At 46.8% G+C, this 14555-nt stretch overlaps 1 protein-coding gene across 2 annotated transcripts in view; it reads right to left on the bottom strand.

Moving 5' to 3' along the window:
* Positions 1–14555, bottom strand: part of nin (ninein (GSK3B interacting protein)) — a 182665-nt gene that overhangs the window by 101808 nt on the left and 66302 nt on the right. For both annotated transcript variants that reach the window (XM_078562560.1, XM_078562561.1), the window contains exon 4: positions 678–832. In XM_078562560.1, coding sequence (XP_078418686.1) covers positions 678–832 — 155 coding nt within the window. The remainder of the gene's footprint in view (positions 1–677; positions 833–14555) is intronic.

The following is a 14555-nucleotide window of genomic DNA, read 5'->3' on the forward strand; positions in this document are numbered from 1 at the left end:
AATACATTTTGATGAAAGAGAAATGCTCCCCTGTCGTGATGTCAAGGCCTACTCAGGATTTTACTTCTTCTTTGGATGCCCTACTTTCATCTCTCAGGCCCAGCAGTTGTTTGTGGCCCCACTGAAGGTATATTTCTGAGCTAGTTCTACGATGAAGCCTGATTATATTGGGTAAAATAATTCTTATGTCCCCAAAGAAGATGTTGTCCATTAGTATCAGTACCCATAAACCATTTGCAAAGTTTGGAATCACTTTTAACACCTCAAATTTTGATTTTCTGAAAAAGAGAGAGAGGGAGTACAAGTAAGAAGGGAAATTAAAGCAAATAAAAGGTGATGAGAGTTTTAAATTTGAAAATGCCACACACTGTTGTCCTCCCCATTTCCAACCTTACACAAAGTGCTGAGACAGGTTTCGTTTTTTACTCCTGCCACCATAAATAAGTAACACAATATATGCTTTTGCAGTAAGTTAAATGTATATGCTTGGTCCGATTATCTCCTCTCCCTCTAACTCTGCTTGAAGACCACACTTAGTCTTGACTCCCCATGTGTAAAATCATGGACAAAAAAAGCATTGGCCTAGGAATTTGCTCGCACCCCAAAACAAAGTTTTAAATTAACTGAAATTTTCCTCAAAAACAACTTGATTAACAACACAAATAATTTCAGCCCACCTCAATATTATCCCCGGAAGGAGCATCTTCAGGTTGTGTACCATCAGCTAAAGGCTCCGTGACTTTGACTTCCATCGAATCCTGAAATTCTGGTGCTGTTCTTCGCCCATATCGTTTCCCATCTTTGACATATTTTGGCTGTACTTCTGTAGAATCTGCAGGCATACAATGCATTGTAATCATTTTAAATTGCATAAGCTTTAGAGGCTTTTTAGAGGCTCATCAAGTTTATTCAGTAAATTTCTGAAAACCTGCGTGCACTGACTTAACGATAATCAGTGCTGCAATAAGAATGCTACAATTGACCAGGGTCGTCACTCCTGATCACAATGGAATGTCTTCTATAATAAAAGCAAAATACTGCGGATGTTGGGAATCTGAAACAAAAACAGAAACTGCTGGCAAAACTTAGGTCTGACAGCATCTGCGGAGAGAGAAACAGAGGTAACGTTTCGAGCACATATGACTCTTCTTCAGGGCTGAAGGGAATGAGGAAAGAAACCATCTCTGGTTCTGATAGAACACATTTAATCATTGTAGAATTATAGTAATTGTGTAAATTAAATATATGATAAATATGGACTTATAGCTAATAATTCAAGCCTTACTCAAGCCTTTTTTCCACATTTAAGAGGGTTATCAATTTGATATGCTCCAAACGTAGTTCAACAGGATACCATGTACTTATTTTTGGTATAGCAACAACAACTTGTATTTGTATAGTGCCTTCAATGTAGTGAAATGTCTCAAAGTGCTTTACAGGAGCACTATCAGACAAAACTTGATACCACACCACGTTAGGAATTATTAGAGCAGATGATTAAAAGCTTGGTCAAAGTGGTAGGTTTTAAGGAATGTCTTAATGGAGGGTGAGAGGCCAAGAGGTTTAGGGAGGGAATTCCAGAGCTAAGGCCTTGGCAGCTGAAGGCCTGGCCTGCAATGGTGAAGTGATTAAACTTAGGGATGCTCACAAGGCCGGAATTGGAGGAGCACCTATATCTCGGAGGGTTGTGGAACTAGAGGTGATAATGGAAATAGGGAGAGGCGAGGCCAAGGAGAGATTTGAAAACAATTTTTAAAATCGAGGCATTTCCCAACTATGAGTCAACGTAGGACAGCGAGCACAGGGATGATAGGTGGTCCTGACAGGTTAGCTTGAGGGCCCGGAGGGGAAGCTACCCTGCTCTTCCTAGTCTACAAGCAGTGCTAAAAAGCACTTAACTGCTGAATCAAGCTGTTCTCACCTCATTTCTGTTGCTGGGTTTTCGCTGTCCTGGGCAACTTGACCCTCAACAAATAAATATAGAAAACCGTTAAAATCTGAGGCACACAGCCTCGCGAACAACTGACCCTTCTTGTTTAAACCATAACTAGGTACAGTTGTGGTGGATTATGTTTGGGTTTCAGATTTTACAGAATTTAACCCAATTCCCCCCATAGTGTCACACTGGAGTCATCTGTAGGCCAGACCTGACAGGTCCCTCCCTGAAGGACATTAGTGGACTGATTTTTTAACAACAAAATCCAGCAACTTCCATGTCAATTTCCCTGATGCCAGCCCACAAATCATGACATCGATTCAATTCAATTTCACTTTCAGTTTCTAAGCACCATCGGGCCGGCATCGTCAGTGGAAATTAATCAGCTGTCTTCTGCCTCCTCCCAGGGATTCAGCACTGCTCTGCTATTGGGAGAGTTTCTTGAATGACCATTGCTCAAACGAACATACGAATTAGGAGCAGGAGTAGGCCACTCGGCCCCTCAAGCCTGCTCCTCCATTCAATAAGATCATGGCTGATCTGAATGTAACCTCAGCCTCACATTCCTGCCTACTACCGATAACCTTTCACCCCCTTGTCAATCAAGAATCTATCTAGCTCTGCCTTAAAAATATTCAAAGACTGCTTCCACCGCCTTCTGAGAAAGAGAGTTCCAAAGACTCACAACCCTCTGAGAAAAAATTCTCCTCATTCCCATCTTAAATGAGCGACCCCTTATTTTTGAACAGTGAACCCCAGATCTAGATTCTCCCACAAGAGGAAACATCCTCTCCGCCTCTCCTCTGTCAAGGCCCCTTAGGATCTTAAAGATTTCAAATAAGTTGCCTCTTACTCTTCTAAATTCCAGCAGATACAAGCCTAAGTTGTCCAGCCTTTCCTTATGAGACAACCTGCCCATTCCTGGTATTAGTCTAGTGAACTTTCTCTGAATTGCTTTTACATCTTTCTTTAAATCTGGAGTCCGATACTGTACTGTACACAATACTCCAAATGTGGTCTCACCAGTGCACTATACAACTGAAGCATGACCTCCCCACTTTTGTAATCAATTCCCCTCACAATAAATGATAACTTTCTATTAGCATTCCTAATTACTTGCTGTACCTGCATACTAACCTTTTGTGATTCATGCACTAGGACAACCAGATTCCTCTGAATCTCAGAGCTCTGCAATCTCTCACCATTTAGATAATAAGCTTCTTTTTTTATTCTTTCTGCCAAAATGAACGATTTCACATTTGCCCACATTATACCTCATTTGCCAGATCTTTGCCCACTCACTTAACCTATGTCACTTTGTAGCCTCCTTACATCCTCTTCACAATTTATTTTCCTACCTACCTTTGTCATCAGCAAATTTAGCCACCATTCCTTCGGTCCCTTCATCCAAGTCATTTATATAAACTTTAAAAAGTTGAGGCCCCAAGCATTGATGCCTGTGGCACACCAATCATATCCTACCAACCAGAAAAATACCCATTTATGCCAACTTTCTGCTTCCTGTTAGTTAGCCAATCTTCTATCCATGCTAATATGTTACCCCCTACACCATGAGCTTTTATTTTCTGCAATAACCTTTGATGTGGCACTTTATCAAATACCTTCTGGAAATCCAAGTAGAGCACACCCATGTGACTCCTTCAAAGGACTCCAATAAATTGGTTAAACATGATTTCCCTTATACAAAACCATGTTGACCCTGCCCGATTGACTTGAATTTTTCTAAGTGCCCTGCTATAACATCATTAATAATAGCTTCTAACATTTTCCCTATGGCAGATGTTAAGCTACCTGGTCTTTGGTTTCCTGCTTTCTGTCTCCCTCCCTTTAGGAGTTATATTTGCTATTTTCCAATCTAATGGAACCTTCCCCGAATCTATGGAATTTTGGAAAATTAAAACCAGTGCATCAACTAACTCACTAGCCACTTCTTTCAAGACTTTAGGGTGATGTCCATCTGGACCTAGCGATTTGTCAGCCTGTAGCCCCAACAATTTGCTCATTACCACTTCCCTGAATGGTTGTAATTTTCCCCGAGTTCCTCCATCCCTTCCATTTCCTGATTTACAGATATTTCCGGGATGTTACTTGTGTCCTCTATAGTGAAGACTGAAGCAAAATACCTGCTTAATTCATCTGCCATCTCCCCACTTTCCATTATCAATTCTTCAAACGCACTCTCTATATGACCAGCGCTCACTTTGTTAACTCTTTTCTTATCTAAATATCTATACTCTTACTATCCATTTTTATATTACTAGCTAGCTTTCTCTCATACTCTAAATTTTCCCTCCTTATTAATCTTTTTGTCATTCTTTGCTGCTCTTTATATTCTTTCCAATCTTCTGACCTGCCACCCATTTTTGTGTAATTATATGCTTTTTCTTTAAGTTTGATACTGTCTAACTTTTTTAGTTAACCCTGAATGGTGGGCCCTCCTTTTGGAATTTCTCTTTCTCATTGGAATGTATATATTCTGTGTATTCTGAAATATCCCTTTAAATGTCTGCCACTAAACTTCTACCGACATATCCCTTAACCTCATTTACCAGTTCTTTAGCTAGCTCCACTATCATGCCCTCATTATTACCCTTATTTAAGTTTAAAATACTAGTCTTGGATGCACTCATTTCTCCCTCTAAATGAATGTAAAATTCAATCATATGATTGCTGCTACCTAGGGGTCCCCTCACTAGGGGGTTATCAAATAATCCTATCTTGTTGCTCAATACCAGGTCTAGTATAGCTTACTTTGTGGTTGGCTCCAGGACATGCTGTTCCAAGGAACTATCCCGAAAACATTCTATGAATTCCTCATCTACACTACCTTTGCCCATCTGATTTTTCCAGTCTATACGTAGATTAAAATCCCCATGATTATTGCTGTACCTTTCTGGCAAGCTCCCATTATCTTTTCTTATATACTCTGTCCTATTGTGTAGTTACAATTAGGAGGCTTGTACAACACTCCCACAAGTGACTTTTTGCCTTTGTTATTCCTCATCTCAACCCAAACTGCTTCTACATCCTGGTTTCCTGAGCTTAGGTTATCCCTCTCTAATGTGCTAATACCATCATTAATTAACAGAGCCACCCTTCCACCTTTTCCCAACTTCCTGTCCTTCCTAAATGCCACATATCCTTCAATATTCATGTCCCAATCTATGTCATCTTGTAGCCATGTCTCTGTAATGGCTACCAGATCATACTTAATTATTTCTATTTGTGCTATCAGTTCATCTGTTTTGTTTGCTACATGCATTTAGATACAGGGCCTTTAGTTTTGTCCTTTTATTATTTTTCTAGCGTCTCGCCTCATTTGCTGATTTACTCTTAGAATTGTACTCTCTGTCCCTTCCTGTCAGTCTGTTTATCATTTTCCATATTAATATCTGTGTCTCCACTCTTTGGTTTACCACATCTTCCCTTTTCCCCGCTATTTAGTTTAAAACCCTCTCTACTTCCCTAATTCGGCGGCTCATGAAGACACCAGCCTCAACACGATTCAGGTGTAGACCGTCCCAACAGTACAGGTCCCACTTTCTCCAATACTGGTGTCAGTGCCCCACAAACCAGAACCCACTTCTCCCACACCAGTCTTTGACTCATGCATTCATTTCTCTAATCTTATTTATCCAATTTTCACGTAATAATCCAGAAATTATTACCTTTGAGGATCTGCTTCTGAATTTGGTGCCTAGCTCATCATACTGATAATGTAGAGCCTCCTTCCTCGTCCTACCTATGTCGATGGTACCTACATGGACCACAGCTACTGGATCCTCTCCCCCGCACTGCAAGTACCTTTCCAGCCCTGAGCAGATGTCCTGAACCCTGGCACTGGGCAGGCAACAAGCCATCTCGACTCTCCCTCTTTCCCTCTTTGCTACAGGGAACATTGTCAATATCCCTTACTATATTATCCCCTACTAACACTACATTCCTTTTTGCTCCCCTCACTTGAATGGCTTCCTGTACCACGGTGCCATGGTCAGTTTGCTCATCCACCCTGCAGCCCCCCACTCTCATCCAAACAAGCTAAGAGAACCTCAAACCTGTTGGACAACTGCAGAGGCTCACACTCCTGCCCTCTGGGTCCCCTTACCTGCCTCACTCGCAATCACGCCCTCCTGCCCCTGGCCATTGACCAAATCAGGAGACCCTATCCTCAGGTGGTGTGACTACCTCCTGGTATAAAGCATCTAGGTAACTTTTCCCCTCCCTGATGTGTCACAGAGTCTGCAGCTCAGCCTCCAGCTCAATGACTTTGAGCCAAAGCTCCTTAAGCCGCAAACACTTACTGCAGATGTGTTTGTCCTAGATCACAATGTTATCCAGGAGCTCTCACATTCTGTAGCCTTGACACATCACCTGTCTTGCGATCCTCACAGGTGTGTTAAATAATTACTTAATTATATTAATCACTTATTTAATGTTGCTTTCTTATATATTTGATTAAATTTACCACCAAATCGTGTACTATTTTAAACCTTAGGGATAGAATGGAACTTACCCACTTACCAGATACTCACCAAACAGCTAGCTTATTTCCCTGCAGTAGAGCAAGAACCAATTTCTACGGGGTGAGAAAGATAGAAAGAGGAAACGAACAACTCCTTCTCCGCACTCCCCTCTCACCAAACTCCAAGCCCTCACTCAGTTTGTCAGCTGCACTCCATTTGCCAAGGTTGTACTAAAGAACCCTGAATTTATAGCAAACTGAACTGGGGCTATAGTTACCAGATTCAACCTGTTAGCTAATTAACTCCTCAGCTCCTACAGCTGAGAGTGAGTTTACACAAACTGCAAGAAAGAACGAATTTAGCTGGCTTACACAGTACTTTCCAGTTACTGCTAATTACAGATTAAACTAGATTTTAAGCGCAAAATTTAAGAACAACACTTAAAACTCCCCTCTCACCAAACTCCAAGTCTTCACTCAGTTTGTCAGCTGGACTCCGTTTGCCCACCATCTTCACTTCACCAGTCCCAACCTAAGTTTATTATTACTGTGCTGCACAACTGCAGCAATTTTAAGCCCATGCCTATGAATGTCCATAGGGTAGTTGCCACCATTTTACAGTCTGCTCCGAATTGGAATCCTACAAGAATGAACTTTAAAGTATAAATCAGGGATACATAATAATAAGCCTAAACGCAAATGGAGGTATTTTATATAATACATTTCTAAATTACATTATTTACAATTGTTATGGCACAACTTTTAATTCTTGCTTGCAATATTGCTCCCATCTTCTCCTAAAGGTGTCATCCCCTTGCTGAGTCATCCAGTGGAGCTCAGGTGGTCAGTTTGCAAGTATTGGTCTTTATGGTGCCATTACAACTGAACCTAGTCCTGTTTTTATCAAACATGCACACTTGCCAACTTTAACAGGTCGGGCGGTGCGGGAGCGGTAGCGATCAGGTCTGCGCTGCCTTTTTACGCGGGCTGCTCGATTAAGGCCCGCCCAGCGTGAATCGCGGCTCCTGAGGACAGCGGGAGTGGGCAGGCGGCAGTGGGACTGCTATGACCGCCGGGTCCAATGGTGACCCCGCGGCCTGTCTTAAAAAGCTCCTGCAGCCTTTCAAAGGCTGCGAATCACGGCCAGTGGAAGGGCTCCCCAGAGCGCTGCTGGTGAGCAGGCCAGGCAGGAGGGTAGGGCAGGGAGGCCACTGTGCCCCTCATTTTTCTGACGATTGCTGTGCTGCCCTCCTCGAGGAGGTGGCAGCACGGCGGGAGGTCCTTTTACCCCAGGATGGGATGAGGAGACCGCCCCACATGGCCAAACATGCCTGGGAGGAGATGGCAGAGATCTTGAGCTCCCGTGACATGGTGCGGCGCACCTGGATCCAGTGTCGCAAGAGCTTCAATGACTTGTTGCGCTCAGGAAGGGAGAGTACCATGTTGGCATTGGTCACACTTAACCCAGCAGCTAGGCTCTCCCCCATCCCTGCCGCAAGTCTGAGTGTAGTGACTGCATTGAATCATTGGCAGCATGTGTCCTTCGCTGGGTGGGCCAGCAGGTATTACCCATGCCAAGGTCACCCTGAGAGGGTGGTGAAGACATGGGTTCTGCCCCCGCAGCATGTGGTACACTGAGACCCGCATTATTGTTTTGGGGGCAACTTGGAGGAGCTGCACCTAGGGGCAGTGCTGGAACTCCAGGACATGTCAAAGTCAGGGTGATGACATGCTGGGAGGGGAGATTCAAGGTGGCATGGCACTGATTGATCTGCTGCCCTCTGCGCTCCATGTGCTTGCGCCTCCTTGCTAAGGAAGGTTAGACCGTGCGGTGCCAAATGTGATGTAGGCAGCATTTGCCCAAGGGGGAAGTGGTGGGGGGACAGGCATAGCATCTATGTGTGAGTGTTTGGCAGCAGCGGGGTGAGGAGGCACTGGAGCCCTGAAATATCCCACTCTGGTTGGAGTGGGCCTCCGCAAAGAGAATCCAGGTACAAATAGCACGAATCGATGCTCTTCTCTCCTTTTCAGGAGAAGAATGCACATAATGCCGCCGAGCGGATGAGGACTGGCGGAGGGTCGGCACAGTTGGCAATTATCAGCCGCTTCGAGCAGGAGACCCTAGATCCCAGGTCCACCGGTGTTGGTGAGGCTGGGGTGCCACAGGCAGTGGTCACCATTGTTCTCCCAACAACCATGGCAGTGCTGAATGTTCAGTGATTGAAGTTTGCAACATGGCTTCACCATTGCTTATGGAAGGATGAGCGCATAATGATCCGGGGGACAGGTAAGCACATTGACATTGTCTCCATGTTAACTGATCCAATGTCCTTGTTCTTCCTTTCAGCATCAGCGGAGCAGGGCCAGGAGGACGGCAGCAGGGACCCCCTCTCACATCTGAGGGCCCTGAAGTCTCGGACTCGCCAGCATCACACTATCTCTGCCAGGCAGGCGCCAGCGCAGATAACAGCACCTCGGTGGGAATTAGAACATCGGCTAGTGTCCCGGGGAATGCGATGAGGGCACTTCACGGTTGCTGGAGGAGCTGGCAGAGACAGAGACTGCCCATGGCGCCAGCATTCGGAGGGCTGCAGGGTACTGCAGTTGGTGGCTGATGCATGGCCTCTGGAGTCGTCTGCGACGCAGCAAATGTGGCTGAGTGTCCTTCGTAGAGAGAGTGGCAACTCTCGTGGAGAGATTCCTCAGACCAATCAGGGCTTCCTGTGGATGTGCTCGGACCAGCAAGCCCCCACATCGGCATTGACCTCAGCTGGTCAGTGCCAGTGTGGGAGATGGTCTGGGCACCAAGTTTCCCAGCTCAGTGCCCATCCATCCACGGTGAGCAGGGAGGTCTGAAGCAACCTCACATCGGCGCAGCAGCTGCCTGTCATCTCTGCGGGCTCCTCTCAGGGTGCTCTGGTTGAGGGCGGTAGTTCCTCCACCCCTCTGCCAGTAACCGTTGCATCCAATGAGGCTGCGACAACTGGGGAGATGCCAGCTGTGGAACTGGCTGCTCCCTCCCAGGCGGGGCCAGCACAGGCTCCACGGGCCAGAGGACGACCGCCAAGGTCATCGGGGCTGACAGGACAGCAGAGAGAGCAGGCTGTCTCAGATGCCACTACCAGCGAGGGGGCAGCACCAAAACATAAACATAAGGCACCTTAAGTACACCATGGGTTTATCACTGGTGCTTTTGTGTTGGCCCGCAATGAGGTCTTTATGAGTTGGTGTGATGTTTTACACCTTTGTCATTTTGTTTTCTTAAGTTCCTTTTGTTACAATATTAAATTCAGACATGTCACCATGGCTGAGGGTGCCTCTTTTCTTCTACAGGTGGATGGTTACCAATAATGTTATAAATGATTTGTGGGACATTCAGCTTTATTAACAAGGCCCTCAGTTAATGTTCCTATCCAGGCAGATTTTGCACTCAGGTATTGAGTATGGAGCTTGCAGCCCAGGCTTGTCCTGGAGGTCCATATGTGGTGTGCTAGCTGAAGGTTCATTCGATTAAAGCCTCCCAGGTGTCCCTGCCTCCCTGGAGTATGCCCGGGTCAGCGTCCACCCCCTCAGCACTTCCCTGTGCATGCTCATCCTCAGACTCACTGCTGGACTCATGGTGTGCAGCCGCAGCCACTGCGTCTACATCTTTGGCATCCCCCTTTCCAGCACAAGATTGTGGAGAGCGCAGCATGTAACCACTATCACCAACACACGATCTGTGGGTACTGGAGTACGCCCCCGAGCGGTCCAGGCATCGGAAGTGCATTTTGAGAAGACCGATGGTTCTCTCCACCACAGCCCTTGTGGAGGCGTGGCTCCTATTGTAGCGCTGCTGAGCTTCTGATCTTGGATGCCGGAGAGGCGGCATGAGCCACCTTCTGAGGGGATAGCCCTAGTCACCCTGCAGCCATCCATCCAGCCGGGTTGGAGCACTGAACAGCCCTGGCACCTAGGAGTGCCTGAAGGTGTAGGTGTCGCGAGAGCTGCTTGGGTACCTTGCACAGACTTGTTAAATCTGCATCCTGTGATCACACACTATCTGCACATTCATGGTGTGGAAGCCCTTCCTGTTGACCGAAGGCACCGGGCTCACCTGCTGGTGCCTTGATGGCCACATGGGTGCAGTCTATTGCACCCTGGATGCGGGGGAAGCCAGCAATCACTGCAAAGCCTCTGGCTCGCTGTGTCTGGCTTGCCTGGTATCAACGGTAGTGGATGAAGGTCAACGCATGCCTGAACAGAGTGTCTGTAACCTGCTTGACACAAGTATGAACAGTTAATTGGGAGATACTGCAAAGATCACCCACCAACCCCTGGAAGGAGCCAGCGGCATAGGAATTGAGGGCAGTTGTGACCTTTAGAGCCCGTGGCCACAGAGTTCGCGGAGATCTTAGGCCCAATCATCTGACAGATATAGTTGACTGTCTCCCTTGAGAGACGGAGCCTCCTTCGGCACCGCACCTCAGACATATTGAGGTAACTGCTTCTCTGCCTGTATTCCCTGGCAGCAGGATAGTGGCCCCTTCCACCTTGGGCTACCTCTTGGTCCTGCACCCCTTGTGCCTGCGCCTGTCCTCCCAAAGGTGCCTCCCACGGAGGCTGAATGTGCAGTCCTGACCTCCTCCCCCTGCTAGTCCTCCCTTCCTCCTCAGAGGAGGTGCCTCCAGTGGAGAGTTCCCAAGCTAAGGGAAGGCTTTCTGAAACCTGCAGGCCCAAAAAAGATACTTCACTGCAGAGTGCTGACCTGAAGGTTGAGAGTCCAGAAAAAGCAGCTGGTATGCGTTCTGAAATACTGCAGATCACACAGGCAAGTATCAGTAACTTTGAAAAATCAATATTTGACAGAGCACATTCGCGACCCCACTGAGCCCTCTTATCCCGCCCATGGATGAGGTTTACACAAATGTGTCCTACCCGCCTGCCCATTGCACCCATGCACCGACCTGAAGATCGCACGGGCGCCGAAAAATCGCCGTCAATTGGCGCCTCAAGGGGCCCGTTAATTAATGATGGGTGCGCATCGGATTATATTGCGTGCCCGCCCAATGAAACATTGCGATGGCGCGCGGTGACGTCGGGACGTTCGCTCGACGTCACTGCGTGTCATTTTACGCGTTGGCATGCAGGTCCCGGCCCCGCACACCAACGGGAAAATTCTGCCCCTGGGAACTACTCAGTCCTAATAGCTACCCATTAGATAAATTCATGGTTTCCTCAGGGATGGTCAAGGCAACCTTTAGTCTTGTCTTAAAAGACAGAGATGGACAGTCCTCAATCTCTTCTTCCCCAACACTTTAGCCTTTTTTGCTGGTGTAGAGACGAAGGATTGGATTTCAAATTTGTCAGTGTCACACTGGGACGGGAAGCGGAAAGTGGCTGCAGGTGGGAGAGGAATCAGGTAGTGGGCGGGAAACTCAGAAGGAAGCACAGCACATCTGTCAGTGGTGTTTTTAAACCCAGTCACTGTGTTACCATATAATTTCTAGCTTCCTAACCAGTGTGAGTGGGCATGATGGTGACCCCCCCCCCATATGAGGTGATTTCAACTTCACTATTTAAAGGGACACTCCAAACATGCAACTTGACTGATTGTGGAGTTGGAGGCACAACAGCAGAAATTGGCAGAATGGAGTTGAGATGTTCAAAGGCTGTGCCTTGTTTCAGTGATGTCTCTCTGGATGTGCTGCTGGAAAAAGTAAGGGCCTACAAAAAAGATATTTTTCTGACTGATAAGATGAAGCAAAGAAGGCATGGGTAGAGATAGTCCATGAGATTATTATTAGCAGCAACATCATCATCAAACTTGTGGATTCAATGCTGAAAAAGGTTTAACGATCTAAGCAGGGCAGGAAAGGTGAATATAAGGGGAGATGATGACGTAGTGGTATTGTCGCTGGACTATTAATCCAAAGACCAAGGGTTCGAATCCTGCCAAGGCAGATGATGGAATGTGAATTCAATAAAAAGCTGGAATTAAGTCTAATGATGACCATGAAACCATTGTCGATTGTTGTAAAAACCCATATGGTTCAATAATGTCATTTAGGGAAGGAAATCTGTCCCCCTTACCTGGTCTGGCATACATGTGACTCCAGACCCATAGCAATGTGTTTGGCTTTTAAATGGCCTAGCAAGACATTCAGTTGTATCAAACTGCTACAAAGTCTCAAAAAAAGGAATGAAACCAACCGGCCACCCGGCATCAACCTAGGAACCAGAAATGATAATCGCAAACTCAGCCCTGTCAACCCTGTAAAATCATCCTTACTAACCTCTGGGGGCTAATGTCAAAATTGGGAGAGCTGTCTCACAGACTAGTCATGCAACAGCTTGACATAGTCATCCTCAGGGAATCATATCTTACAGACTATGTCCCAGACACCATCATCACCACCTCTGGATAAGTCCTGTCCCACCGGCAGGACAGGCCCAGCAGAGGTGGTGGCACAGTGGTATACAGTCAGGAGGGAGTTGCCCTAGGAATCCTCAACATCGACTCAGGACCCCATGAAGTCTCATGGTATCAGGTCAAACATGGGCAAGGAAACCTTGTGCTGATTACCACATACCGCCCTCCCTCAGCTGATAAATCAGTGCTTCTCCACATTGAACACCAGTTGGAGGAAGCACTGAGGGTGGCAAGGGCGCAGGATGTACTCTGGGTGGGGACTTCAAAGTCCATCACCAAAAGTGGCTCGGCAGCACCACTACGGACCGAGCCCTAAAGGATGTAGTTGCTAGACTGGGGCTGCAGCAGGTGGTGAGGGAACCAACAAGAGGGAAAAACATACTTGACCTCATCCTCACCAACCTGACTACTGCAGATGCATCTGTCCATGACAGTATTTGTAAGAGTGACCACTGCACAGTCTTTGTGGAGATGAAGTCTGGCCTTCACATTGAGGATACCATCCATCGGGTTGTGTGGCACTACCACCATGCTAAATGGGATAGATTTCGAATGGATCTAGCAACTCTAAGACTGGGCATCCATGAGGCCCTGTGGACCATCTGCAGCAGCAGAATTGTACTCGAACACAATCTGTAACCTCATGGCCTGGCATATCCCCCACTCTGCCATATCCCCCACTCTGCCATTACCATCAAGCCAGGGATCAACCCTGGTTCAATGAAGAGTGCAGGAAGGCATGCCAGGAGGAGCACCAGGCAAACCTAAAAATGAGGTGTCAACCTGGTGAAGCTACAACACAGGACTACTTGTATGCCAAACAGCATAAGCAGCAGGTGATAGACAGAGCTAAGTGGTCCCATAAGCAATGGATCAGATCTAAGCTCTGCAGTCCTGCCACATCCAGTCGTGAACGGCGGTGGACAATTAAATAACTCACTGGAGGAGGAAGCTCCACAAATATCACCATCCTCAATGATCATCAGTGCAAACGATATGACTGAAGCATTTGCTACAATCTTCAGCCAGAAATGCTGAGTGGATGATCCATCTCGGCCTCCTTAGGAGGTCCCCAGCATCACAGATTCCAGTCTTCAGCCAATTTGATTCACTCTATGTGATATCAAGAAATGGCTGAAGACACTGGATATGGCAAAGGCTATGGTCCCGGACAATATTCCATAAATAGTACTGAAGACTTGTGCTCCAGACCCTGCTGCACCCCTAGCCAAGCTGTTCCAGTACAGCTACAACACTGGCATCTGCCCGCCATGTGCGAAATTGCCCAGGTGTGTTCTGTACACAAAAAGCAGGACAAATCCTTCTAGGCCAATTATCGCCCCATCAGTCTACTCTTGGTCATTAGTAAAGTGATGGAAGGGGTCATCAACAGTGCTATCAAGCAGCACTTGCTTAGCAATACTTTGCTCACTGATACCCAGTTTGGGTTCCACCAGGGCCACACAGCTCCTGACCTCATTACAGCCTTAGTTCAAACGTGGACAAAAGAGCTGAACTCCCGAGGTGAGGTGAAAGCGACTGCCCCTGACATCAAGACAACAGTTGACCGAGTGTGGCATCAAGGAGCGCTAGCAAAACTGGAGTCAATGGAAATCAGGGGAAAAACTCTCCACTGGTTGGAGTGATACCAAGCACAAAGGAAGATGGTTGTGGTTGTTGGAGGTCAGTCATCTCAGCTCCAGAACATCACTGCAGGAGTTCCT

This window comes from Cetorhinus maximus, chromosome 18 (genome assembly GCF_964194155.1).
Source record: "Cetorhinus maximus chromosome 18, sCetMax3.hap1.1, whole genome shotgun sequence".
NCBI classification, from domain to species: Eukaryota; Metazoa; Chordata; class Chondrichthyes; order Lamniformes; family Cetorhinidae; genus Cetorhinus; species Cetorhinus maximus.